This window comes from Limulus polyphemus, unplaced genomic scaffold, assembly GCF_000517525.1.
Source record: "Limulus polyphemus unplaced genomic scaffold, Limulus_polyphemus-2.1.2 Scaffold2063, whole genome shotgun sequence".
Lineage (NCBI taxonomy): Eukaryota > Metazoa > Arthropoda > Merostomata > Xiphosura > Limulidae > Limulus > Limulus polyphemus.
Genome location: NW_013667673.1, coordinates 51,962 through 79,853, shown reverse-complemented (window position 1 = coordinate 79,853; position 27,892 = coordinate 51,962). Strand labels below are relative to the sequence as shown.

Sequence of the window (27,892 nt, the reverse complement as noted above, 5' to 3'; positions counted from 1 at the left end):
AAAATAGTGCATATTGGACGTGAAGAAGGGAACAAGTTGCACGTGAGGAAAAAAACGCGCCTGATTTAAATGTCACACCTGAACACTCACATCCTTTTAATTATGTTTGAAATTAAGAACATTGCTCAACATCATGAAAATTAAACCTTATTTTCAATAAGCAATCCTGAAAAATATTTGGGGGTGCTTAACTTTTTTCCAGGTGTATATATTATTTCAATGAAACTACTGTAAAGAATAGGAATGCTTTTTCTCCAGTGTTTATGATATATAACTCAGAATAAATCCCACAGAGATCAGCACAAACAGCATTTCCAATGTCATCTAGCGAGTACTGATTATAATAAATGGTAATGTGTAAATAAATAAATTTGGGCAAATAATTAAAAATATGGTGAGAAATGGTTTACCCAAATAATATCTGGCAAGTATTTTTTGAAATGTGGATGGTGCCTGTGTTATCTCAGACAAATCATGGAAGGGGTTAAAACATTACAATAGTACTTTGGTTGTGTCTTACCTAAATATGTTATAGTTAGAGAGACGGTTAAATTGTATTTAGGTTTCACTTTTATATTTTAGTTAATTATGTAATATTTGTGTTTTAAAATGTATATTTGAAAGGTTTAATAATTTTTATAAAATAACCAAAGCTTTGCCTCACTCCTCATTTGTTATATTACCATGCGAGTACAAAAAAAGATTTTGCTGGAGGATAAAGTATCTCTGCTGATCATACCATTCTATCACTTGCGGACACCGGTTGAAGTACGTCGACAAAAATAATCAACGGTAAAGAACAGGAAGGGAAATAAAACATTAAAAATAAACTATAAGTCAAAAGATAAAGACGTGAAATTACACATGACCCAAAGAAAATATTTTTAGATTATTCAACGAAGCATTAAAAGGTATGTACATATTTCTATTTCACACGAACTATTCAGAGTTTGAGTGCAAATAACTAAATAGATAAATAAAATATTTTTAGTAGAAAATCTTATTATCATACTCATAATATTAAAAAAATCTTACTTGTAAAAGAATATGTAAAGAATGCTCAGAATTACAGTAAGTATTCTTGTACAAGTATCCTTTGGTGTAATTTGTACCTGCTCATTACAAAAGGGTTAAATCATGCTGATTATTTGATATGACATTTTTTTAATGAAACTTTTAAGAGTTCATTTTCCATGACCTTCAGGATTTCAAAGGCCTGTCATATACACATACATTAAAAAAATCACCTCATCAACTTGTCATTGTGGACTACTTCTGCTAATTTCTTTTCTCTTAGTTTGGCACGACTGTCATCATTTGCAAAAACTTCTTCATCAGAATCTGAAAAAAAAAGAAAGAAGTATAAAATTAAAACAACTACAACAATAATTTCTATACCAGGAACCTGAAGCTATAATTAACATACACTAATACAGAAATTGAAAGGAAACTATAAATGGATAAAATACTTGCAACAGGTACAGCATAAATTCCCAATCACTTTGTTGACTTAAAATAATTTGGATAATTTTATTTCTAACACCATAGGTATATATATATATATAAAAACAACGTTAATGGTACAGCTTTCACTGGCATTTCATGATTTTCTGTCTTTACACTCTAAGAATTTTAATTTTACTTATTATAAACCTCGGTCGTTGTTTTTATCATGCAACATGCGCTATCATTTTATTAAATCCAACAATGGCAAAAGGTCTAAATTGATTGGTATAAATTTTATCTTAGTCTAAAAATCTTTCAGTACTAGAGGTACTAGTCACATGCTATGAAGTTTAAAAATCATTTTTGAGAAGTAACATATAATACTTTTGTGAACGTAAATTTTGTAGCTTTTTACATTTGTAGGATAACCTTAGGAAATGCTTAAACATTTTGGACATTACTTGAAATAATTTTGTAAAACAGACTATATGTATGATGTGAAACATTGAAGTGCTAAGATACTTCATGACCCATGGACTGCCCAATGGGTCAGTTGATCAAATTTCTGATTTTGCTGTTTATACATTCAAATACTAGCTACTATTTTATACAAAATTTTATGTCTAACACTTTGTTCAGGTTTTAATATACCTTAGAAATTTTTCTTTTAAATACATGTGATATGATGAATTTTAAGTTACAATTAAAGATCCTTAGCTCTTTGCTTTAAACTGGTTAATAGATGTCACACAGTTTGCTTGGTATCATGAAACCCATTAAATACTGTAAAGCTACTGTACTTAATTCAGTGGAACCTTCCTAACAGTTGTTTGAAATGTGATTGCATCTTGTATTTCAAGCACTTTTGAACAAGTTTTTCTACCCGAGTTGATGAAGGTTTCTAAACTTATTTTAAAAACATATTACTTTCTAACATAATGAAAACAGCATAAACAACCTTTGTAAACATAATAAAACATAATTATTTTATTTGTTACTTGTACCATTTACAAATTTTTGCCATATCAAGTTATATATACCAATTACTAAAGATTAATAAAAAAAAAAAGTCTACAACAAACAAATAGAACCACTTTCTTCTTTTAGTTGACATTTAGAAAGTTCTATTTCTTTTTCATAACTGCATCCATTTGAAAAAGACAGATTCAAAAGCCCATCACAAAACATTAGATATTTTTTTAAACTTTTCTCTTACATTGTACCTTATCTAAAAACTTTATTATTGATCTCTCTTCACAGCATGACTACAAATCTTAATCTTAATAATCTGATTACAACTTTATTTTACATATAACAGCTAGTATTGATAAAATAATTCTATGTGGAAATTTATTTATTTTATTTGCACAGCTGTTAAAAACTAATCCTTTTCATTAATTTCTACAAAAACAAACTACCAATTTCCACATTTTCCAGCTTTTCGAGGATAATCACAGCTTCTTCATATTTTTTATGATACCAGTCAGCTGTCTCGTTCAACCTTCTTTTCAACTTCTTCAAAACACTAAAGTAGCCCATGTCAAAAAATCTGTTCCCAAGGCTACCTCTAACTGGAGCTCTGAAAAAAATAAAAACTCTGTATTCTTGGCCAGATTACTTTCATTTTAGAGAAACCCTTGGACTTTTCATTAAGTTCATTAGGAATATCATTTACTTAAAATGTGAAAGAAGATTAAAAGAAACAATCCTCAAAGATTGGACAAATTAAATTCAAGTTTAATAAAAAAAATTATAAGATTAATTAAAATCATAAAAATACATTACAAAGTGATAAGATGACCTAACAATAAAAATATTGTATAAATAAAATTATATAATTATAAATAAAACTTTACAATGGGTTTCTACCAACAAATTTTTGAGGTGTCACACTACAGATTTTCATCTTTTTTTCTAGTATATCAAACATTAAGAGAGTATAAAAGATAGTAAAAATTTGTAGATACAGGTTTTTTTACTTGCAGTAAAAAAGTTTAAATAATTTTTTTCTTGATAATTTAATTCCACACCTTATCTACTATTTTACTGGAGTGTTAACTAAAGAACTTGTCAAGGTTGGGTTACATTAACTAAGAGTTACTTGTTAAGAGTTTCATTAATAGTAAAACCAAACCATAATTCTGTTGACCTCCAAAGCAAAAATAAAAAATATCAGTTTTAAATGTTTATTGTCTGCCAATTTAAAAAGTTCATACGTATAAAATTTTGGTGCAAAAAGCAATTAATGCTGAATAAAAGTCCACATTTGATTTTTTGTGGGTGTTATTTTTGTCTTTAAATGTCTTTCTGTGAAGCACGAAGAATATGAAAACACATATCCTACACACATGATTTTATAAATTTCATAACTTATAAACTGCTCAATTTCAAAGCCGCAATAAGAATGTGAGCATGTTTGGCCATATTAAACTTTATAAAAAGAGCTGCTTGTAAGTTAAATTCTTAGAGCAACAGCTTTCGATTCAATATCTAATAATTATATAACTTACTCAACATCATTTGAAATAAACAAAAAATATCCAGTCTCGTATGTATGACACTTAAACATCATTTAATAAAAAGTTTTGACAACACAACACTGGAATCTATAATAAACTTACCCTCTTTCTCTGGGAACTCTTTGGAGGTAAAAGGTAAAAAACTTCTGCCAAAGAAGTGGCAAAATAGGACTGTCCAATGGTGTGCTTACTGCTTGTTGAGCCCATCGGTAAATAGGTAACTGGTCAATCGGTGGAATGGGAAGTTTTAGTGCAGTGGCCACTTTCTAAAATAATAATAACAATAAAAACATTTGTGTTTTTTGTTACTTTTGCCAATTTATTCACTTATAAATATTCATATTATTGATACAATCAAAAGCTGTAAAATACTTTACACACGAGAGATGGATGAATGATATAATCAAGGAAAATGATAATCAAGCAGCCAATGAACATGCAAATCAGACACAACAAGAGATATTTGAAAACAATTCATACATCTTCATAGTCTATTTTGAAAGTTAAAGTGCAGGCTAATGCAAATTAAACTTAAAATGTAAGAAATAAAATTGATAAAGAAAATGTATTTAAACCTTTAGAGTGCTGTCTATGAAAAACATTTTTGATAAAATCTTTCGAAGATTTGTTACGAAACTTGGGCTACACATTAGTGAACCTAGAGAAATTGACTAATAGTCTTAAAACACACACACACACACATTATCTGAATGGGGTAGAAAGCCAAAATGTTGATAAAGAAAGTCTAATAATGTGAAAATAAAGAACTAATGACCATGGGTTTACATGGATAATTCACTCCGTATCTTTTTACTAGTAGTGGTTTAATGAGTAGCAGATATGATTTAACTCTTTTCGAAAACATTACATTGAGATTAAACTTCTTGAATTTTCCCCACATGTGTATCTTGTACAAATAATTAAAAGTACATTTATTTTTTTATCAACGTTTACAAAGTGTATTTATCTTACAATGTTCAGAGAATGGGAATATTATCAAAAGATTATTAATATATTTTATTTATATAAATTCCACTCTTGAAAATCATTTCTTAAATTAAAGAGCCTAGAGAAATAATGTCACATTCAACTTCAAATGTAACAAAGGAACTCAAGAGTGAAAACTTTACAGTACTAGCTGTGGAAAACACTTTTCATATTGCTCTGGGATCCAAATTGAAAGTTAAGTTGATGTGATTAGAACAAAAAAGCTATAAGCTTAAGCACTGACATTGTGATAGTTTGACACAGTTTTTTCCTTGAAAAATAGCCAATAAGAAAAACAAAAAACATGGGATTATCTACTAGTGTTTAGAAACAGGTTAAACTTTAAAATTATATATGATATTTTTTGATTCAATAAGTTTTAATTTTGTCTACTATATAGTTTGGTGATCATAACGCATGGTGAACGCAGATACAAACACACTAAAAACTGTACAAGAGCTTTAATAAGTTTACTTCAATATCAGTTTCAACGATCCAGTTGTTACTAGATGTATTTTATTATATGAATTAACGTAACTTTCTTTTAAGATTAGTTTACATCTGTCTGAAACTACGTAAATATTTTAATGAGAATTATATCATAAATAATTAACCTAGAAAATTACTGAATTCAGGAAATATTAAAATTCAAAACAAAGAAAAATTAGAATTTGGTGAAAGAGAATTTCAAGTGCAAAATATCTATCATTAAAGGTCACAACCATGCATGATTCGCCATGTGTTTAAAACAACAAACAATGAACCTGAGCTACCTTGATGGCCACAGTAGTTGCTTGCTCAGGATTTCTTTCCAGTTCTTGTAGAATCCCCTTCCATAATGATGAAGATGATGATTCGTTAGTTTCAACACACAAGACGCTCCATGCAAACCATGGAAATTTTGGGAGGGGGTTCAGTGGAAGGAGTGATGGCCATTTATTTCCTCCACCACTTGAAATAAATGATGCTAATGATGAAAATACACCACCTGATGACACTGGAGTTACTGGCTATATAAATGTATAAATAAATTAACTTTTCACTGCAAGAAATTAGATGCAGTATGTAAACTTTAACTTATTTTTCACAAGAACACTTTGTATTCATAGTTCTTAAATAATCACAATTGTACACAACAACTGCATGCATGTAGAACAGCTCATGATGTACAAGAAACCATACAGATATAAAACTGACCTCTTCAAGAATCTTCTCTGGAGCCTACAGTGAAGCAATGAAAGCAAAGAAAAAAGTTTTCTTACAATACTAACAGATTTAAAATTTAATTAAAAAAGATAGAAAGAAATATTATCTTGAAGAATAATAACAAAGTACTTTTTAAGACATGTTTGATATTGTATCTTTTGCGTGTACTACAATGTAAGGCTGATATTAATGATTACTTTGGCACTACATCTGATTTCTCAACTAATAAAAACTGGATACTAAAAATAACTCCTCTTACATGTTAAAAGAATTGCATGGTTTTAAATACACACACATTCAGAACTTAAATAAACAGTTTTCATCTTCAGGCTAAGAAGTTGTAGATAATATCAATCCAGATGTCCAATGATAATCAAATGTTTTAATGTAAGAAAAAACATGATGATAAAGATACCAAATTTTCTGTACTTAGAAGAAATATTTTATTTTTTATTGACAGTTATTAAACAAGAGGTGAGATAAAAGTTTAGAAATATGACAGTAATGTCTGTCCTGTTGTATTATTTTAACATCAGGTTTGGTTTTGTACAATTAAATTAATAAGTACAAGAAAACTTAAGAAATTTGTATTATTACCATATCACATCACTAACAACTTCAACACTGAAATAAAATATCAAAGGTAGGATGTGAATACATAAAAATGTTTCCCGATGAGTCACTGCACAAAAAGATAAATATTATAATCCATCATTTTTTAAAATATTTTTCAGCAAAACTATAAATACTGCATATTCTTTAATCACAAATTTAGTTGTTCTGAAACAAGAGATTGCACTTTTATTGCAAAGAATATAAGTTGAAATATATAATATAGTTTTTATCAGCTCTTACCTTAGAAATTTCTTTTATGGTGTTCATAAGTGAATGTAAAAGTGACTGGTCCAGAAAGGCTACTTTAGTGATCACATCTAACAGAAAAAACACAGAGTCTTGTCCTTTAAGTTTACCAAACAGTCCTCCTTTCTCATTACCAATGTCTGGGAGTTGACTCAGAACTTGAAGCCATAACTTCAAAACTTTCTCTGCCAAATCACTTGCTTGTTGTCTAACAGTATGTAGTTGGTACTTTAAAGTAAAAAAAAATATGTGTGAGTTACAAACAGAAATTTTTAACTACACCTAAGCAATAAGTAATTGAACAAAGTGGAAACAGTAGTACATTGTAATAGTTACATTAATTAGTTTATTACTGATTAATGTCAAAATAAGCAGTGGTTGATTTCTCTGTATACCAGACCACAAAATGCAGAAACTTTGTAAAATCTGAAGATACTCCTGCTTCTGTTTTGTGGCTATATTTAATTAAACATCCTTTACAAAAAATACACCAAAGTTAATACTTTCATACACTGAAAATATAATTCTATACCTCCACCCATAAAACAGCCAGCTTTCCTTCATTTAAACTGCCCTCTATCTGTTCAAATTTTTTGCCCACCACTAGCTTTTATGCTTCCAGTTACTTCCACATGATATAGCTGCTTTGTATCATGCAAATAAGCATGCGACAACCCTCCACCAATAGGAGTGCAATACACCTTCTTAGCACAGCTAACTCCCTCTATGCAATAGAACCCAATCTTCACTTTGAGATTATGCACCAAAAAACACACCAGAAGTGGGGAAGATGGGTGGGAAGTGTGAGCAGAGTTAAGTGTCTATCAGATATATATTTTCAGTGTGGGAATTTATTAACTTCTGATATGAGAGCTAGAATCCCACACTGGCCCAGTGGAGGGACCGGTGTAAAAGTTACCTAGATGAGTCCCCCAGAAAGTGTTGGAAGATGACTCAAGGAGTGTGACATCTCAATGTGGAGGAAACATACATGTGAGAGACCGTACCATATCTCAACCAGATATACTCTTCCACTGAGATGAATGAATGTGTCACAAAATGGGTGGAAAATGAGACACAAAAAGCACCATTGGTGTAGAATAGCTAGTGCATGTTGGACCGTAAGTGGGAGGTTATCTCCAGTCCAAAACTAGCAGTACCAAGATTGGATCAATCAATCCATGGTAGGAGGAGGGTCCTCTACCATTCACCTCAGACCCAGGAACCAGAAAAGAAGAAGTACTTCCATTCCAAGAACCCAAGCCATCATGTGTGCATAACCAACAGAAAGGCGCAGTAGAAAGGAGGGTTCCCATTCGGAGGGGTGAACTGCATAAAGAAATGTGATGGAAAAACTAATTCCACACCGTATGGCATCTGGAATTGTACATCTGACCTGTGGAAAGAGGATATTCATGCCACCTACACTGGCAGAAGAACACTGACCTACTTTCAACTGAGTGGAATTGAACACACTCAGGAGGAAGCCTTCATGGTCCACCACCCAAACAGCTGGAATAGGTAAGTTGTAAGGACTCCATTAGAAGAAGGGGGGGGATGTGTTGGAGAGTCCAGAGGAATGCAGCACCAAAGAAAATGCAATGGGTGACCATGAGTATAGGGTCTTTGATGAACATATTTATGAAGCAAAACACTGCAAGGATGAACCTAAAAGTGTTCTTGTGAACACCCCCATCTCAACAGTGAGCATTAACAATGTTACTCATCATACAGTGCAGATTTAAGAGTTAGTGTACCTGGACAGGCACCACTCACCACAGAGCGGGATCCCCAAAAATGTGAGGCCCCTGAAAAGACACATATCAACCCAAAGATAAACTGATGAGTGAAGGATGGCTACTGGAAGTAGATGATATCCAGCAGATAAGGAAACTGCCGAACAAAGGAAATAATGTGATACAAATGTCTCCTCACTATGTCTTTGGCAGTTTGTCTTCGTTGTCCTTTGGGGAATCAGAAAGAATAAGACATACCTCAAAATTTTCTTAGCCAATAACATTAGACCTGAAGCCATTGAGATAAGTTGTTGGTCACTGATAGTGTCTGAAGCTGTAGTGGTAATGACTTGAAACTGTGTAAGAAAACTTCACAGAAATTATACAAAGTTAACTCAATGTGAAGCAGTAATAAAAGCACATGAAAAAGATGATAAACAAAATTTAAAATTTTTCAAATCTAAACATTTTTTTGAAGCTCAAAACCAAAAAGCAAAGTTAGAAAAAAAATAATTAAAGAAGCAGCGAGTGAGACAACTGATTATTGTTGTACCAAATTGAGAAATGAAGATTGGGTTCTATCGCATAAAGGGAATCAGTTGCATTAAGAGGGTGTGTTGCACTCTATTTGTGGAAGGTAGTCACACGCTTATTTGCATGCTACAATGCAGCTATACCACATGGAAAACATGTGTAAGCATAAAAGCTAGTGGTGGGCACAAAATTTATGCAGATAGAGAGCAGTTTAAATTGAGGAAAGCTGTTTTGTGAGAAGAGGTTAGTTATCATATTGGAAAAGGAAATTTAATCAGGGTCTATGTTTTGAATCAAGCATGAAATGACTTTAAAGGCAATATATTTTTATGTATGTAAAATATTCATTGGTATCATGACCCTATTTCTAATTATAGTATAATATCAATATTACATGCATATATTAAAACAAATAAAAGTCTTACGATCAGAATACCTTCAGAGAAATTTAGTGATTAAGGTTAAAAAATATATATATATACAGTGACTTGACTAAGATTATGGGATAACAAATTTATCATTAAAAAGCATGCTGTAATGTTCTACATAAGCATTTAAAAATATATAACAAAACCTTAACTGCTAAAACAACAATATTTTGGCAAAGAATTCAAATTTATGCTATCAGTTATACTCACTTCAAACATATCATTAAAATTCAATGTTACTTTTTAAAACTTCTCCACAAAGCCTATCATCGCTCTACTTATTTTTACTTCAACTCAACAGTTATGTAACATTTTCTTTCCATTAATATCAAAATGTAACAACTGGTAAAATCAATACAAACATTCTAATACATTTCCAATATAATCATAAATTTTGTAAAATTAAATACTTTACTTACCACCAACATAGCAGCTACTCGATGCAGTACTGTGCCCGGAAATTCTGGGGAAACCAGGTTTTTAGCCATGCTCATATACGTGACATCAGCAGTCACAACATACTGGAGATCTGACAGGAAACTAATAAAAATAAAACAGATCACAAAACTGATTTCAAACATCAATTTAACTTTATCTGACTTAGTGTGAAATCACACTAACAATGGGTTGAATTATATTCTTTTAACAAGGGTTAGGAATTTACTGTTTTGAAATTATGTTAACAAGGAATTTACTATACTCATAAATCAACAAGAGCTATGAATAAGAGTATACAAAAACAGGAAGTAGGTTAAATACCACAGTAAAACTGACAGATTAATGCTACTCATCATTAGTTTAAAAATTTCACAATAACTGAAATATGTTGAAGAGGTAAAATGTTTTAATGAATATTAAAGCAGGTACATACTGATATATCTCTGTTAACTATTATTTGCACACTCTTATCCTAGTTTACACTGTTGTATTGTCTTGCCTGGAAAAGAAATACTTCCTCTAAGAAATGCACAGAAAATGAATATGATTTCTAATTTCAGAGAATCTTTAGAGTTACAAATCCACTTATACTTAATTTTAAACTTTAAAAGATCTAACTTGACGTTGATGTGAAGCTTGTCTTTAGAGGTAGATGATCCATTTTAGAATTTTCATACAAAGCAACACAAACGACTATAAGCACATAACTCTTCACAATTTTGAACTGATACACTATAGGAAAGGCAGCTAGTTAAAAGTCTGATCAGAAAGTGGGATCAAAGTGCAAAATGTATTTTTGCCGCAACGGAATGTCAATCATCAATCCTAATATTTATAGCTCAAACATTCTAACCATTAGAAACCAAGATAATATAAATACAAAGAGTACCCTAAACAGCTTTTATATATATGTTGAAAATATTAAAGTGAATTCATACAATTGTGAATTACCAGTTGTTACTGAAATTTAATGATTATTGCTCAGTAAAGAGAAAACTGAACAATACTGAAGACAGAAAAACTGGCCGTGGTCAAGTTTTTATGATTTTTTTTAACTTTAATATTTTGCGGAAGCATTTAGAATCCCAAAATGAAGAAATTAAAATAAATTTACTGTTAGGGACAGTGAAAAGCAATCGACTGTGAAAGAACTTGGTTTTTAAATTTTAAATACACATAAAATTACCATAGTCGTGAACATTTGTTTATGATTTATGAAACTGAAACACTGCATATTCAATTAAACTTTTAAGGCTTGAATTTGCACTTTTAGTATAAAGTTAACAGAGTAGAGTAGTGCTACCTGACTGAGCTGAATGCAATCTTTCAGTGCGAGATAACACTCAGTTATATTTTACTAATTCACGAAAGGTCCCAAGAAACAAAATAATAACTAATGGGATATTTAGACAGCTTTCTAATGACACACTTGACATTAATTAATCTTAGGTATGAGGAAAAAACTAAAATCCAAACAATAACAAAGTTACATAAGCTTGTGAAGATCAAATTCCCCACTTATTAAACTTGTTTGTTGTTAAGTCCAAACTAGGCAATGAGAAATCTGTGCTCTGCCCACCACAGCTTTTGAAACCTGATTTTGAGCATTCCTTCAGAATTACTTTTGAGCCAATTGGGGGAGGGGGCCTTCCACTTATTTATCATAAATGCTCTTAAATATATTATATTAAGTTTGTGAGGTTTCTCAATAAATTCTGGATGGACGAGTACTTCGTGTGTGAATGTGTGTGTTTGTATTCCATGAAATGTTTCTAGACCAACCGTCATTACTCCAATTTTTATATTTTTGATTTAAAAAAAAACTATATGATCTATTATTAATTTATCAAGTTGGTTTTTTTCTTTAACACTACATACCTTACCAATTCCCCTCAACCATGAGAAAGGCTTTAACTTATTTTCTCGGAACTAAAGTCACACTGAGCTTTACATAGAAGTACCATACCTGTCTGGTGTTAATAACAGATTAGAAATTCCAACCTTAAAAGTGTTTTGAAAATAACTAATCAAGAATGAAAGTAATTTATTACTTCATTTAGATGATGTAATATAGCCTTTAGATCACTTTTTTTAAATTTTTTAGTTGAATAAATAGAATGAGTTAAAGGCATTTATGTAAATTTAAGTAAAACATGATGCAGTAAATTTGAAAATGATGTTCATAAATACAACTGAATACATTTCACCAACTCAATCCAGTTCACACTCTAACAGTTGTTGTCAAGCAATTTGCTAATATAAATAGCATCTTAACCACTATTGTATTTGTAGTATCCCAGGCCAGCCTGAAGACTCCTGGCATTATGTGAAAGGCCTCATCGGCACATGATATAACAGATATAGATTGAATGACACTCTTCTTTACTTTCCATCCGAAGTTCTTAATGTATGACAGACATTTTTAGCATCAGTATTGCCATTGTAAGTATTATATGACAAGTTTAGCAGGATCGCATTAATGCTGGTTTAAAATTAATTTTAACATTTGGTTGGGTGTTAAGCACAAAACTACTCAATGGGCTATCCATGCTCTGCCCAACATGGGTATTGAAACCCACTTTTTTAACATTGTAAGCATGCAAACTTACCACTTAGCTACTGGAGGGTTAATTTTAAAGACAATCATATCAAAAAGTGAGATATACATTTTGAATATTAAGAACTTTTTTCCTCAAAAGTGGTATTGTCATAAAAATATTTATTAACAAAACACAACAAACTGATAAGAAAATAAAGCCTGGCTGTCTTCTTAATAAACTTCATTTTTTAAATCAAACTTTTTAAACTCTCACCTTTTGTTAGTCATTAAAGCTCCTATATTCTTTACAAAGACTAGTGTTATCCAACACAAGACATGGATAGCTGGAATGTACTGTTCTCTTAACATAAGGGCAGTAAGAAGTCGGAATCCATCCTTAGATAAAGCCTCAGTGCTGGAAAATAAAATGCACACACCTCAAGTAGTGTAGCCGGCAGATGTATTCATGCACGGCGAGGATTATGAAAGTTAACAAATCATTTTTATGATTCATTTATTGATTTCTAGCAATTATGAACATAAAAATGTGTTTATATTTTTCTAAAATAAGCCAGTGGTAACATAAAGATCAAAAATACATAAGAATAAAATTATTTTTGCCCACTAGGTGTAATTATTTAAATATCATTTTATTTTATTTTCTATTTTAGTTTTTTTTATTGAAAAGCAATGAGTAGCCTGTGACTTCAAAACATCTCACTCAATACAAGTATGTATCTTGAAAGTATGTATAAACAATATGTGAAAAAGAAATCATTCATATGACTGATGGGATTTGAAAATGAAATGCAATTATAGAATTAATGTTTTACCAGTTATGAATATTAATAGTTTTTTTTGTCCTAACTATGCCAGTACTGAGTGTATGTATACCCGATATAATAAAGAAGTAAACTAGAGAAATACCATCAGTAACCCTAGTAGCCATCCCCACCAACAGATCTTTATTTAGTCATCAGTGGAGTTACAAATACAAAATCTATGCATCTTAAAAGAAAAATAACTTTAAGTTTAAAGGTATTCCAATAACCAAATGTTTATAGGTTAAACGTGATCAATATTCACTAAGTTCTCAAACCATTATTTTTTATTTAAACCCATGATTTTATATCAATTGGATAAAAAGTTCTAAGAAGTTTAAAAATAGTACTAACTTAAAATACAACTGACTGTAGAATTAATTAACATTTACACTAGTTTAAAAATGAAAAAGTAATAAAACTACACTAATTTACAAAAATTATGATTTTAACAAATGCATTGTCATAGAATAAAATTAAAACATCACAATGACAAATATTAAACCTCTAGTTAACACGAGCCAGTGGAATTAGTTGAATAAAACACAATGTAGAACTGAATATTATCTTTAATTGTTAAATACATCTAAAAATAATGAAATTCAAAAATAAGATAAAAAATTACAAAGCATTTTTAACAATATTATGAATTTTGAGATGGAAAAAAAAAGAATTTTTTAATACTTTGACATCAGTTTACTATGGTTGATATCCTGCTTGTGACATTTTATTTCTATTCGTTTTCACAGTTTCCTTGTGAATGTAATTCTATTTGGTGTTTGTAGGTATATAGATGAAGAAAATCAAAATTTTCATTGTCTTATACATTTGGTAACTTCAGTTTGTAGAAATATTTTCTTAAGTACAACAGATAAAAAAATATGTTGTTGTTTTTGAAATTTTCCTACTATTCCTAAAAAAAATTTTAAACAGGTCTTGAAGGAGAAGGTCTTGAAAATAAGATTTTTCTTTAATTGACAAAGACCAGCTTTCCCTAATGAGATCCTCTCAGAAAGGTAGACTAATTATTTAGAATTATGTCCCATATTTTAATACCCAGCTAAGACATGTTCAAGCTCAGAATACATGCAAGTAGGTTAACTTAACCATTCTGTAATCATTCAGTTGCTCACTTTGTACTTACTGGCAAAATGACTTGAGAACTTTTACAAAAACTTTTTTTCTTTAAAAACTACTTTGCTGAAAATTAATTACATTTGCAAACTGTTTACCATGTTTTTTGTAATGACTATTAATTAAGTTGCTTAACCCACCTATCAGTTTTTATAAAGATTCAGGTGTCTATATAAACTATAAAGCCTAATACATAAAAAATTGAATTAATGTTAACAAGTTCTCACCTGTGGCCAACAGTTGTCATAGCAATAGCTACGTAACATGCAACTGGTTGTTTATCCTGCACAGCTCGTAGTAATGAATGTAGCCAGGAGCTTTGGTGTAAGTCAGGTAAAGTCTGCAAGCTGATATCACGCCATTCTATCACATCCCTCCAGTTGGTCTTTGGACTGTCACACAAGTGAAGCCTAAGAGTTAAAAGTAAGTCCCATGCCCAAACAGTAAACCCCTGCTCTGTTGTAGTCATTGCTGCAGTAGCACTCATGGTTATCAGTTGGGTCAGCTGTATAGAAGAGAAAGTACACGTAAAAACATTTTAGGTCACTGTTTTGTATTTAGGGCACCCACAAAAAAGTAGGGTTTATTACCCAAAAACATAAAAACTGTTGAGAAAGATACAAGAATCTCAGGTTTATAACTACAATTAATCAAAAGAAGACAAAATATTCCTTATTCAGTAGTCCTTAATTCTTTCAGCATGGGCTCGGTCCCTGGGATCATTTTGTGCTTGTTATAGTTTTCATGCTATAATTGTAATGTTTACTGATAATCTGCCAAATTTTGTTAACATTTGCTTACTAATTTAAAAGCGCTTTCATACTCAAAATATCAAATTTTTTTATTCAGTCTTAAGGTTTTTAAAGCAATGTTTTTCTCATCCCTTTTTTGTTTTTTTCACATGTTGCCTATATATCATGCAGAGTAATTTTCATTTTAAGATTAAAAATACTTTTATGCAGCAGAAAATTTTGAAATTTTAAATGCAAAATCTTTATAATGTTAAGATAGTTATCAAACATTTCTTAGAAAAAAATTTAATTTTATCTGTTATTTTATGTAATTAATCTCTGTACGGGTTCGGCAGATTTGACCGATCTCGCAACCACCATAAAAACTTAGGAAATAAATATAAATTATGCCTCTTTCATTCTGGAATGAATACAAATTATAACATGAAAACATATATGTTTAGACTAAATATCTTAAATCTTTTAACATTATACATTTATATATATTTATTATTTTTATTATATTGACCTTTCAGCCATACCTGGTTAACAATACAGAAGTTCAAATGACGCGGCTCGCGTGCACTCATGTTTTCGTATCAAATAACATAAAACTAACCTTTGGTCTGTACAAAGTAACTTGTCTTGGCTGTGTTTCAGTATACTAGTGTTTTGTAAAATTCATTCACATTTCAATTATTATACATCATATATCTACATATATTATTGTTATTTAAAAATAAGCTCTTAAACTTATTTTTCTTAAAACATAGAACAGTAAATAAAGAAGTAAAGCAAACAATTATCTCTTCTAGTTATGACCTTTGTTCTGCTTGACATAGGTTGCTAAGCCTTTAAAAATTTGGCACATGGAGGATATGAAACAATATATTTTTTTTAGGTTTTATATATACATTTGAATAACTAAAAAAATCATAAATTACTACATTAATACAATAGAATTCCACTATAATTCATCAAGCTTAGTAACTGAGATGTATTTTAGTCTAAAAAATATGAAATTTTGAGCAGACTAAAGACACAACCTACCTCCTTGAAATCTTGGTTCTAAAGAAAGAAATGGTGTTCAAACACATTAAAATGGCTGAGAAAGCTAACTAGGAGGACATTCTGAGCTTCCAATTGGTTATTTATGTAATATATAGAAGTAAGTGTATATAAGGGTGCAAAAATTAAAAGAAGTGGGCTGGGTGCCACTGTGTTTGAGTTATTACATCAGCAACATCTTAGCAAATAGAAAAGATAAGACCTTCTTATTTTATACTCTAGCTTGTCAATATCGGTAATTTGAGTTTCTAATTCATACGAAACTATAGACTTAGTATTTTGACTTCACAAACATCTAATTTGAACCAGTGCTGCATTCAACATTCCACGTGACACACAAAAATCGATGTTTATCTGTGTTTTTGATATTAACTTTAAGATTAAGAAATTGAGTATTGTATAGTACTAAAATATGAATCATAATCTACAGTTCTATACATAATCTATAGTTCAATAAAATTTTGAATGCGAGTCAACAAACAAGATGACATGGCCTTTCAACCGTGACCCATCTCGAAAGGGTTAATGAAGAAGAGTTTCAAACTGATAAATCTAGTACACAATTAACTCATCTCTGTAACAACTAGAGGACCCAGAATGTGGAAGAATAGGTGTAGAGATTTTCATTGGTGGAGGAATAAGAGACAAGACTTGTTGTGAAGTTGAAGCAAAAATAAATACTATCTGGTGTAAAAAAACAGAAAAAGAACATACAGGTGAAAAAGGCTACTGCATTTTTATTTTACTTTTCAACTAAACCCATTAACTGTAAAGATAAACACATAATAAGTAAAAGTAATGGGTAAAAGATAAAAATATGGACAAAACTTCAAGAGCAACTCTTTGCTCTTTAGGACATAAATGAACCTGTCTGAAAACACCAGAACATTTCCATAATTATCATTCCCTCTGTGATCAACCAATCAGAAAACTGGATTTCAAGTATTCCTGCGACAGTCATTAAGCAGACTGCTCTACACAAGGTAAATAGGAATAAAATAGTTTCTGTGATCAAATTATACCTTCTTACATAAAGTAACACTTTGGGCTAAATTTAGCAAATTAACTCTAACCAGATTTAGCATGTTCTAAATTAGATTCTAAAAGAAGAAAAAGAGACTTTTGTAGATACAAAAAAATGTGAGGTATGTAGTAATTACCACAATACTATTTTACAGTTTACATAAGCAAAAATCCAAAATCCACATTCTAGGTCCATCTTATATATTTGTATCAAACTGTTTTTCTCATTGCCTGCAATGTCAATCTGATAAAAAAATATATATAAAATTAAAAATGCTCTTTATATGGTACTGATTATACACATATCTTCATAAGCATACGAGACGTATGACTACTGAGCTGTAATTGTTATTACTGAAATCCTGCCCTTCTGTTTAAACACAGGATGAAAGACGTGTTTCATTTATCAGCTGATATTCAACAGAAACTCAAACTGTATTTGCATGTTGAAAAAAGTACTTATCTTGTCTGTTCTTTCTATAATATAACACCATAAACATACTGTTTTACTCAGTATGTTGATTTTTTAAAACAAACTCTCCAAGAATTGTTTTATGTCTACAATGTCAATTTTACCCTTACTAGTAAAATGCACCGATAAGATTTTATGGCCTACTTCTAAATTACAAGAATTCAAACAGACATAATTACTGTTTTTTCAGTTTTACTCTTACTAGTAAAATGCACTGATAAGATTTTATGGCCTACTTCTAAATTACAAGAAAATGCAATAATTCAGACATAATTATTGTTTTTTTCAGTTTTACTCTTACTAGTAAAATGCACTGATAGGATTTTATGGCCTATTTCAAAATTATAAAAAAATGCAATAATTTTCATACAATCAAAGTTGGTTTTTCTATTAAATCTTGCAAACAAGACAAACCAAAATTTCACTTTATTTTGACAAGCATATAAAATGTATTTAGACATGAATGTCAAGTACAAAAGCAATTAGACAGTATGCCAAGCATCTCACTTGTAGGCAGAATGAAGATGATTTGCAGTGTTATACTGGAAATAAACATATATATTCTAGAATTTAAAAAATGCTTCTTTAATTTATTCATTGAAATCAAATTTGTGTTCACTTTCACACTGTTAAAACTAAATCATAACTTTTGAATAAAGGTGAAAATATTCCAGGTATTTCTTTTACTAGCTCACCTGTTGAAAACTCTGATGGACTAGTCCTCCTTTTTCCCATCTTACTCCATACTTGCTGTAAGCCTCAACCACAGAAAGAGCCACTCGTCTGTGAATGTCTTTACTGAGGTACAGATCTGTACCCTGTAAACAAAGTTGGAAGTTTACATTTTTTTAAATCAAATGCTTAATACTAGTTTGTGTTTTATTATATATGAAATATACAAATTTCTTTATTAACCCTTTCCACATGGGTCCTCCTTCAAAAACTTTCTGGCACAAGTCACTGTATTAATTTCAAAATTTAATTAAACACCTTCACTATCAATTTATGTTAATTTCATAATAACATAATTAAAATAATGTGTACAAGATACTTATCATCATTAACAAAATATTAGCAGGTTTTGTGAGGATATCTCAGAGTTACTGTACGTATTGTTGCATAAATGTCCTTCCCCAGTTAGTTTCCTTATACCCAAGCATATAATTAAGGGGAAAAAATTCAATTAAAACTCAAAAAGTTATATCTTTTCCAAACTTTGATAACAGAAAAAGAAAAAACTGCATTAACACAAAATAAGTTTCACTGTCAACCTTAGATAGCTAACCAATATGAATTTTAACACTAGCATAAATACCTGTTGGTTTGGACCCCAGTTCAGAGAACATAAGATGACCCTTGCAAGTTGGTTCTGTGGACTGGAGAGAGGATTTGATATCAACCAGTTGGAAATTACATCCAGATCTTGGTCCAGTGGTTGCCACTGTTTTAGAGACAGTACTCGGAAAAGGTAGAGTGCCATCTAGAATAAAATACATGCCTTATGTTTTTTACCAAACAAAACCTTTCAGAACTTACAAGATAACATTTGTTTTTATAATCTGACAAAAAGGACCATCTTTGTTCAAATAATTTTTATTAAACGTTTTAAAAATTGCAGAAATTGGAAAATATGCATAAGAAAAACAAATTCTTTAACCATTCCCACACCTACAGAGGAAAACTAAGATATAAGTAAGATATAAAGGGAAGACTTTTGACAAAAAAAATTGTCAAATATCTGTGCATTTTATATATTGTACAATTTTAATGCTATGAGGAAAAGAGTCAATGAAAACTTTCTACCGTGCCCAAACTATCAAAGTGTTCTTGAACTTCTGACAACAAAGAAGAGACAACTGCTGGATGTTTCTGACTTAGTGAGGCCAAAAGGTCGCGCCCTTCTTTACACAACATTTCTCTAAGTTCTTGGTTCACAAATGATATCTGGTAAAAAAAAACACATTTTATTTACTAAAAGACTGCATATGACATATTCATACAAGTTCTATATTGTCTACTAGTTGTTAGTAAATCATACAGAAGTGTATAACGATATGATAAAATTATGCATAAAAAAAAAACAATAATATAAATAAAAAGACAGTTATTCAATGAGTGATTAATTCAAAGTAGATAACTTTTTCTACAGAAGAGGATACTGCAACTGATGTTCTCAAAAATGTCAATATGAATTATCTTGAAACTTACTGTATAGTTGCTTAGTAATTGCAATAAACAGTGACAATAGTGGAGTTTGCCATTTTGACTAAATCAGATGCGACTTTTATTCACTAAATTATATTTTTTCCTTTCAAATCCAAAACCAACAGTTCCATAAAAAACACTTTTACCTACACTGTAATAAAAATTAATGATCAGTAGTTAATAAGCCGACTTTTGTAGAAATTTACACTGAACCAATGAATGCAAAATCACAGATTTAAAATAAATTTTATAATCAAAGAAGCTTTAATAGTTTTTGTTTCTTAAGGATATACTTTGATAAAGCTACTTGAAAGTTACATACCTTACAGTCAATCCCACAAATACACTGAGAATATTATTCTCTTATTTTCTTTGTCAAAATGACAAATAAGCTCAAGTTAAAGCAATAAGTTCACATAATTTTAAAGGCACTAAAACCATTTTCGTGTGCTCACTTTCCACCCTGCACTACAATCAATTTCAAATACTGTTCTGTGATTTTTCTTTGTCTAAATGAGAGTAGGTTAAGAATCAAAACCTTAATTTGTTACCATTACAAACTAAGATAAGTAATATTAATTTTCTCACAAAAAAAAGTAAAATATTAAATACCACAAGAGGAGTATTTAGGTGTTTCAAGAAAAGCAAAACAGATAAAAAGCACACATTTTATTCAGAATGTACATATTGTAATTTCTGTGACCTTCTCAAACCTGGTAATAAACTTTTTCTACTTCTGGAATTCAAAACTAGAACAACAAAAACAGAACAGAACAGATAAAACATTTAAAGTAGCAAATACAGAAGTACAAAGTGATAAGTTAAGATCATGCATCATTCAATATTCAGAAATAGCTCAAGCTTTATTTATATTAATATTATTATTTTCACCTAGAATCATTTCAAAGTTAAACAAGTATATACCTTTAAATAAAAATTCATATGGATCACATTGATAATCCTAAAGTTAACCACTTTCCTCAAATTATTAGAAGAAAAAAAACATTAAAAGTAATATCCTACACTAACCTCAAAGATTTCTATAGCTACAGTTTCAACAAAACTCATTTCCTTTTCACTGCGGGAAGCTGCCATATTGGCGAAAGCTGTGAGAAGATAAAAAGCTTCAGATTCTTCCATGTCTCGGAGGTTGTCTTCAAATAAAGATCTCAAAGATTTGTCTGTGTAAACAGAAAATTAAAAATTGTTTAGAATCAAACATATACTTCATATGAGTGCTTCTACAGAATCAGTTTGCCTTCAAACATACCCCTCAACACATTTCTTACAAGTACAGCTTATGCAATTTCAATATAATTATCTTCTTGCTGAGCATACAAGAGAATTTTATATCACAATTTCAACCATTAATTCTAATTACCTAACTCTGACTACCCTAGCTGTGTTTATATTCTGGATTTACTTAGATAATATTCCCTGACCAATTTGATAATTACTTTTCATAATGTGCTGGAGGACAACAATTAAAAGACTATTACCTTTAGTTTAAAAATCATTAAAACAAAGTGAATTTCATAATTTTTACTTTGATGATTTATTTTAGCTGGTTTACGTCAATCATTATCAGTACATGTACATTTCTCTTGCCTTCTGCTGTAAACAGCATTTCTCAGCATAACAAAATTCAAAATACTTATGATATGTTCTGCCTTCAAAAAATAAAAAAAGGCTTCTATTTTAATTATATGAAGTCATTATGCAACAAAGAAATAGATATATATTAGATTATTCCATAGAGAAAATAGCAACCTTATCTGCTTTTGGAATTATCAAAATAAAAAAATACTGAACCAATTTTTTAAAGAAAAAAACAAACATAAATACCATCATTTAGCTTGTTTATTGTGAATACCATTTAGCTAACAGTAAGAGTTTTGCTTCATTGTTGCTTTAAACTAAAATATAAGAGTATAAACAAAGCTAACTTAAAATTCTAGCATTCCAGTTTTATAATATAACTAAACTTAATTCTAGCTTTCCAGTTTTGTAATATAGCTAAACTTAACTCTAGCTTTTCAGTTTTATAATATAGCTAAACTTAACTCTAGCTTTTCAGTTTTATAATATAGCTATCTAGAACTCTGGTTTTCCAGTTTTACAATATAGCTACCTTGAATCTAGCTTTCCAGTTTTATAATATGCTTTTTTAAAATTTTATCTTTCCAGTTTTATAAAATAGCTACCTTCAACTCTAGCTTTCCAGTTTTATAATATAACTAAACTTAATTCTAGCTTTCCAGTTTTATAATATAGCTACCTAGAACTCTAATTTTCCAGTTTTATAATATAGCTACCTTTAACTCCAGCTTTCCAGTTTAATAATATAGCTACCTTGAATCTAGCTTTCCAGTTTTATAATATGCTTTTTTAAAATTTTATCTTTCCAGTTTTGTAAAATAGCTACCTTCAACTCTAGCTTTCCAGTTTTCCTCGTCATATGCTGCTACTACTTGTTCTTCCTGATAATTATTGTGCAACAGCCACAGAAGCCTCCACATCATTGGAGCTGATACACATGTGTATGGTAAAACTGCCATAAACTGCCAAGCCCCTAGGCTTAAAGGGCAGTAAAACAATGTGTTAAAAATTTCAAATTAAATCATAAACAATTAAAAGTCAAGCATGTGTCATAAGCCATCCTTCAGTAGATTTTCAACTTCTTCGTGTATCTTCACTGACATTTAAGCTCAACAATTAAGCTAAGAGAGAACACAGCTTTAGCTAGAAAAGCATTCTGAATGGTCAAATGCAACATTTGATAAGTAGTTAGTTGAAAAGAATAACCCATCATTTAGTTGGGTAAATAACTTTTGACTTAAGAATTCTGTTTCAAAGAAGTCTATAAATACAAAATTATGTGATATTACAGGAGATAAATTATAACCCACAAGTTAAGTTCACATATAATCTGGAAATGATTTCTTATACATAACAAGCGAGAATGTTTGTTATTAAGCACAAATGTACACTGTAGGTTGCCTATGTTACGCACAATACACGTATTAAAAGTGATTTACCACTCAGCTACCAGGGACAAGAGAGAGATTGAAAATTATTAGGCTTAAACATACCAAATGAAAAAGTTCAATAAAGTTACAAATAAAGAAGTTCCAACAGATACAGCTAATGGTCCAATTTTCAAATGTGTTAAAATAATAGGCTAGAAATAAAACATTATAAAAACTAAGTTTCTTGTACTGTAAATTACTTCTAGAAAATCTAGAAAAAGAATAGGGATAAACAAAAAATAATTTTACAAAACTATGAATAATACAAAAAAAACAAAATTTTAAAATTAATTTATTTCTAAAGTAGACAACTCCTATCTGGTAGCCTAAAAATTAATATTTTGGGCCACAAAAGAAATAAAGACAGTAACAACTATTCCCAACTATTTTTTTATGGAAAGTTTTGAATAAAACATTTTTGTCAAATTAGCCGACTTCAAGTAACAAACTTGTCAATCTCAGCACTTTAATAGACGTCCTTTGCTTTAAGCATTATTTTTTCTTTCATGCAAACTTATGATAATACTATATTTCTAGTGAGTTTTTTTTTTCTAGCCTCCATAGGAAAAACATTTTAAGTTTATTGACAAACAAAGGATACCAGATCAAAAAAACCTAAAGCTGCTTGATGTTCAGTATACAAAGGTTTAGAGATTAACAACATTTCTGATTTCTAAATTTCTAAAAAGACTATTAAGATATCTCATTTCAAAATAAGATTGTAAATTGTTCAAGTTTTTCATTAATAACTTTTATTTTGTAAAATAATAAGTTCTTATTTTGCTTGCCATATATTTCGAGATACCAGCTACAATCAAGCACCCACTCAACAACAAATGAATAAAAAATATAAGTTGTTTATCAAATAAAAGTGACTATAATAAAATAAAAACAAATGGTCACTGACCACTGAGATGAAAAGATACAGTTAACTGCCCGTAAGAAAAACTGATCAAACTCCACTTGAAGGCGTAACATAAGAGCCTGATCAGTAAGTAGATTGGACTCCCTGAAGTTTAACCAATGATCAGATACATATTGGATTGTATGTCTTTATAAAGGAAAAAAAAGAAGACATTAATACATTTTTTACAATGCACTGAAACCATATCATAAGTTCATTATTATTATAAGAAATGCTTAATTTTAATTTTTTAAATTTGCTTAAATCTAAATACTTTATTTTTTAATAAATAGCAGCAACGACTGATATATTTGTGGTTACAGCAGCAGACCCTTCATGATACAATTGTTTTCTATCTGTTCACAGTTATACTTTGCTGATGTTGTGACCATTACCTGACTTCACTTACAATGTACATTTTATTGTTTCTTTTTCAAAATACTACTTTGAATTATATCTTGTAACTTATAAAACAACATTTATTTGTTTACAAACTGTGAAGTAGAATTTATGCTCTCATAATTTAATGAGTTCTTTGTATCAAGTTTCTGCAATTTTAAAATGTTTATCACTATCACTTTTTAAAGTTTTTTAAAAACAATTTAACTGTGATTTTACAATATTGTACACTTTTCATTTCCATACCTAATAAGCCTGCTGATTCGTTTAGTCAGTTGTCGGTAACGTCTCAAGTGGAAGTTTTTTAAACCTTCTCGGAAAATGTTCAGAAGTTGCGTGGAGAATGCCAGAATTTTTAGCATACCATTTGGAGTGGTACATCGGATATCGTAATGATCAACATCTACTATACACAAAAAATAGTCTCACAGAAACATTTACTATAAAGTATTACTGGTACAAAGTTAGCATAATACAATACTTAAAACAACATAAAATATTTAAACAACATGACGAAAAAATAAACACAAACAGTAGCAGTGGGTCCCATCATGGTCTAGTTACATCTAATTAGATATTCAAAAGAACTAAATAAACTTTGGTTTATCAGAGCTTGATAAATTAATATATATTTATATACTTCTATTTCAAACTAAGTATCACTTCTAAGTATTTAAAAAAAAAACAATTGATGTTAAATAAAAGTTAAATAGTTACAAAAATTGGTCATTGACTTACACAGTCTAAATAAACATATATAAACGTTACTAATATTTTTGGAACATGATCTACTAACTCACCTTCTCTCGCTTCAATAAGCAAAATATGACGAAATAGAGTAGCAATGGGTATCTGATTCAAGAAAGCTACAATATCATTCTCCAGCCAGTGAAACCACTGATTTTCTTGGTCTTCATCCTACATAGATCTTTGTATTGATAAATGACCACAGGACAATTTTTACATCAACAGTGCACCATCATTTTGATGATCATTATTCAAAAACCTTCAAAATTACACTATATCTACTCAAAATTATAATTAAACATCTAATAAAAATCCTTATAACTTGCAACTTCATTTGCTGAATAAAGATATGAATCCGTCCTAAATTTTAACTTATCTGTACAACACATATTAAACTAAATGTGACGTAATTCCTTTTCAGACACATTTTGACACAAAATGATTTGATTTTTTTGACACAAAGAAAGATCAAAACTTTTTAAAAAATTTCAGTCAATTAGTTTCGGTAACACTCGGTACTTACTAGCCCTGATGATGGTAACCGTGTTGCAAAAACTAGTTGGCTGAAATCTTTAATAAAGATTTTATCTTTCATTATGAGAAAAAAATGCTGTCTTTGTTTTTTACTCTTAACATAAATGTGAAGTCCTGTAACTATGAGGTGTTTAGGAAGAAATATATGCATCTTACTGAATTTACTTTGAGTGAATTAACAAGAAATTTGACAATACTAGATTTCAATATCTTTTGCTAGTTATAACTAAACAAATAAATAACAAGAACATAGGCTCTTTTAAAACTTTTGCAACATTAGTTCTAGAAGCAATCTTGCAAAACTTAGCAATAACCAATGGCCAATTCCAGTTAATAAAGTTACGTTAACTGTATACAACAAACCAGCCCTTGCCTCTTCACCCTCTGAATCAACTAGCACCCACACACTGTCTTTTACAGGATCCACCACAGCTGAATCATTATCCTTTGATGATTTCAAACGAAGAAGAAAATCCATTCGAGCCCTAGAGTAATAATAATACTAGCTATAGAAATATTTAAATGTAAATGTTTTTCTACATATCTATATTAATTTGTCCAGACGTAGGAAAAAATAGCATTTCAGATCTACCTTTTGTCCAAGAAGCTTTTCATTCAATACCAGAACTCATCAGTTGGGCTAGATGATGAGTGACAAAAGGCTTGATGAAACACTATTTATATACATACATACAGTATAATACTTAAAGAGTTATGGTAACTATTAAAATAATAAAACTAAGTTTACATAAAATTCTGCAAACTTTAAAAGAGGTATAAAGAATAGAAAATGTCAGTTTTTGTAGACCTAGTATTCAATATCCAGTACAATATCTTAATGTAAAATGTTTCTGCCCATCTTAAAGTACAGGTTTATATTTGACAAGAAATTCTTGTCCTTTGTTCTCAAAGTTCTGTTCAACATGTGATTTCTCTTCTCTTTCTCTGACTTCATGAGTACAACCTCTTGTTCAAACCATTTTTATGACTTCATGACATGTGCTGTGAGAGCACACACTCATTTCTCTTGTCGGGTTTTAGGTCTTAAAGACCTGGGAGAGTCAGGTGCTTTTGACCTCTTCCTCCCTCCTTGTGTGTGGTAATAGTTTCAGGGAAATGGTTGCAGTTACAGGAGAATACTAAAATAATCACCACATGAGGGTCAAAGTAACCTGCACTTATTCCGACTCTGTGATGTGAGTAACTAAATAACTCTCTCAACAGGGGCTCGATCAATTTGACTGACCATGTGACCTCTTTGTACTCGTTTAAAGTCTTTATAGATTTAATACTTTTAACTTTCAATATAGTATGTATATCTTCACAAAATTTGGCAGTCTTTCGGTTAATATTATACGTCTTTCACATACAAAAAATCATATTTTTAGTGAAGTATGTTTAATAAAATAAAATAAAGATTTGTTGAAGAAGATATTGAGTATTTGTTTTGAATAGTCTGTGTGCAGAATAATTTTCATGTTAAAATTAAAATAATTTTCCTTATTTCAAAAATCTCAAATTTCCTCTGTGAAATCCCTAAACCTCCTAAATGCATTTCAAACGTTTTTTTTCAGTAAAACTTTATTGTTTATCTGTTATTTTCTCTACCTTATCTCAAACAGAATCAATCAAATCGACTGACCTTGTAACCACCGAAAAAACAACAACGAAATAAATCTAAATTACCCTTTTTTCTTTCAGGAATGACTTCAAATTGTAGCATGAAACTACATTTGTGTATCTTAAGTAGCTCTAAGTTCTTAACAGTATACCTCTATATCTGTTTATAATTAAATTTTATTTTTTAGTGCCCTTTGAACTGTGTCTAACTACTATCCGTGCCATTATAAGCTGTAGATCACTTGGGCAACGTGCAGCTCACGTTACACTAATGAATTACATTACCCACAAGCTGCTCACGTGTGTGCCTCATGAAATGTTTTTATTATAATATTATTATTATTTATTTTACCTAACATAAAAGGATCCCTATTTTTACATTTTAGTTACTTTTATAATTATACATAAAGGATAAATAAGAAAAACTAGAAATAAAATATTTAACCAATCTAATTTTTTCTTGCTGTTGATTATCGAAGAGAGTTAACCCTAACTATTATGTACTAATGAT

General features: G+C 30.0%; 1 protein-coding gene across 3 annotated transcripts in view; it reads right to left on the bottom strand.

The window, feature by feature from the left end:
- LOC106465825 (ectopic P granules protein 5 homolog) overlaps positions 1–27,892 on the bottom strand; it is an 89,179-nt gene that overhangs the window by 42,014 nt on the left and 19,273 nt on the right. The window contains exons 8-25 of one of the 3 annotated variants that reach the window (XM_022393774.1): positions 26,135–26,246; positions 25,281–25,398; positions 24,727–24,886; positions 24,085–24,228; positions 22,574–22,725; positions 21,178–21,329; positions 19,747–19,887; positions 19,259–19,423; positions 18,639–18,761; positions 14,877–15,154; positions 12,969–13,109; positions 10,137–10,257; positions 7,014–7,247; positions 6,150–6,173; positions 5,726–5,962; positions 4,068–4,231; positions 2,865–3,025; positions 1,248–1,341 (exon numbers count right to left, since the gene is read on the bottom strand). In XM_022393774.1, the coding sequence (XP_022249482.1) occupies positions 1,248–1,341; positions 2,865–3,025; positions 4,068–4,231; positions 5,726–5,962; positions 6,150–6,173; positions 7,014–7,247; positions 10,137–10,257; positions 12,969–13,109; positions 14,877–15,154; positions 18,639–18,761; positions 19,259–19,423; positions 19,747–19,887; positions 21,178–21,329; positions 22,574–22,725; positions 24,085–24,228; positions 24,727–24,886; positions 25,281–25,398; positions 26,135–26,246 (2,721 nt within the window). The remainder of the gene's footprint in view (positions 1–1,247; positions 1,342–2,864; positions 3,026–4,067; positions 4,232–5,725; positions 5,963–6,149; positions 6,174–7,013; positions 7,248–10,136; positions 10,258–12,968; positions 13,110–14,876; positions 15,155–18,638; positions 18,762–19,258; positions 19,424–19,746; positions 19,888–21,177; positions 21,330–22,573; positions 22,726–24,084; positions 24,229–24,726; positions 24,887–25,280; positions 25,399–26,134; positions 26,247–27,892) is intronic. The other 2 variants (XM_022393775.1, XM_022393776.1) reach the window with 2 other exon arrangements.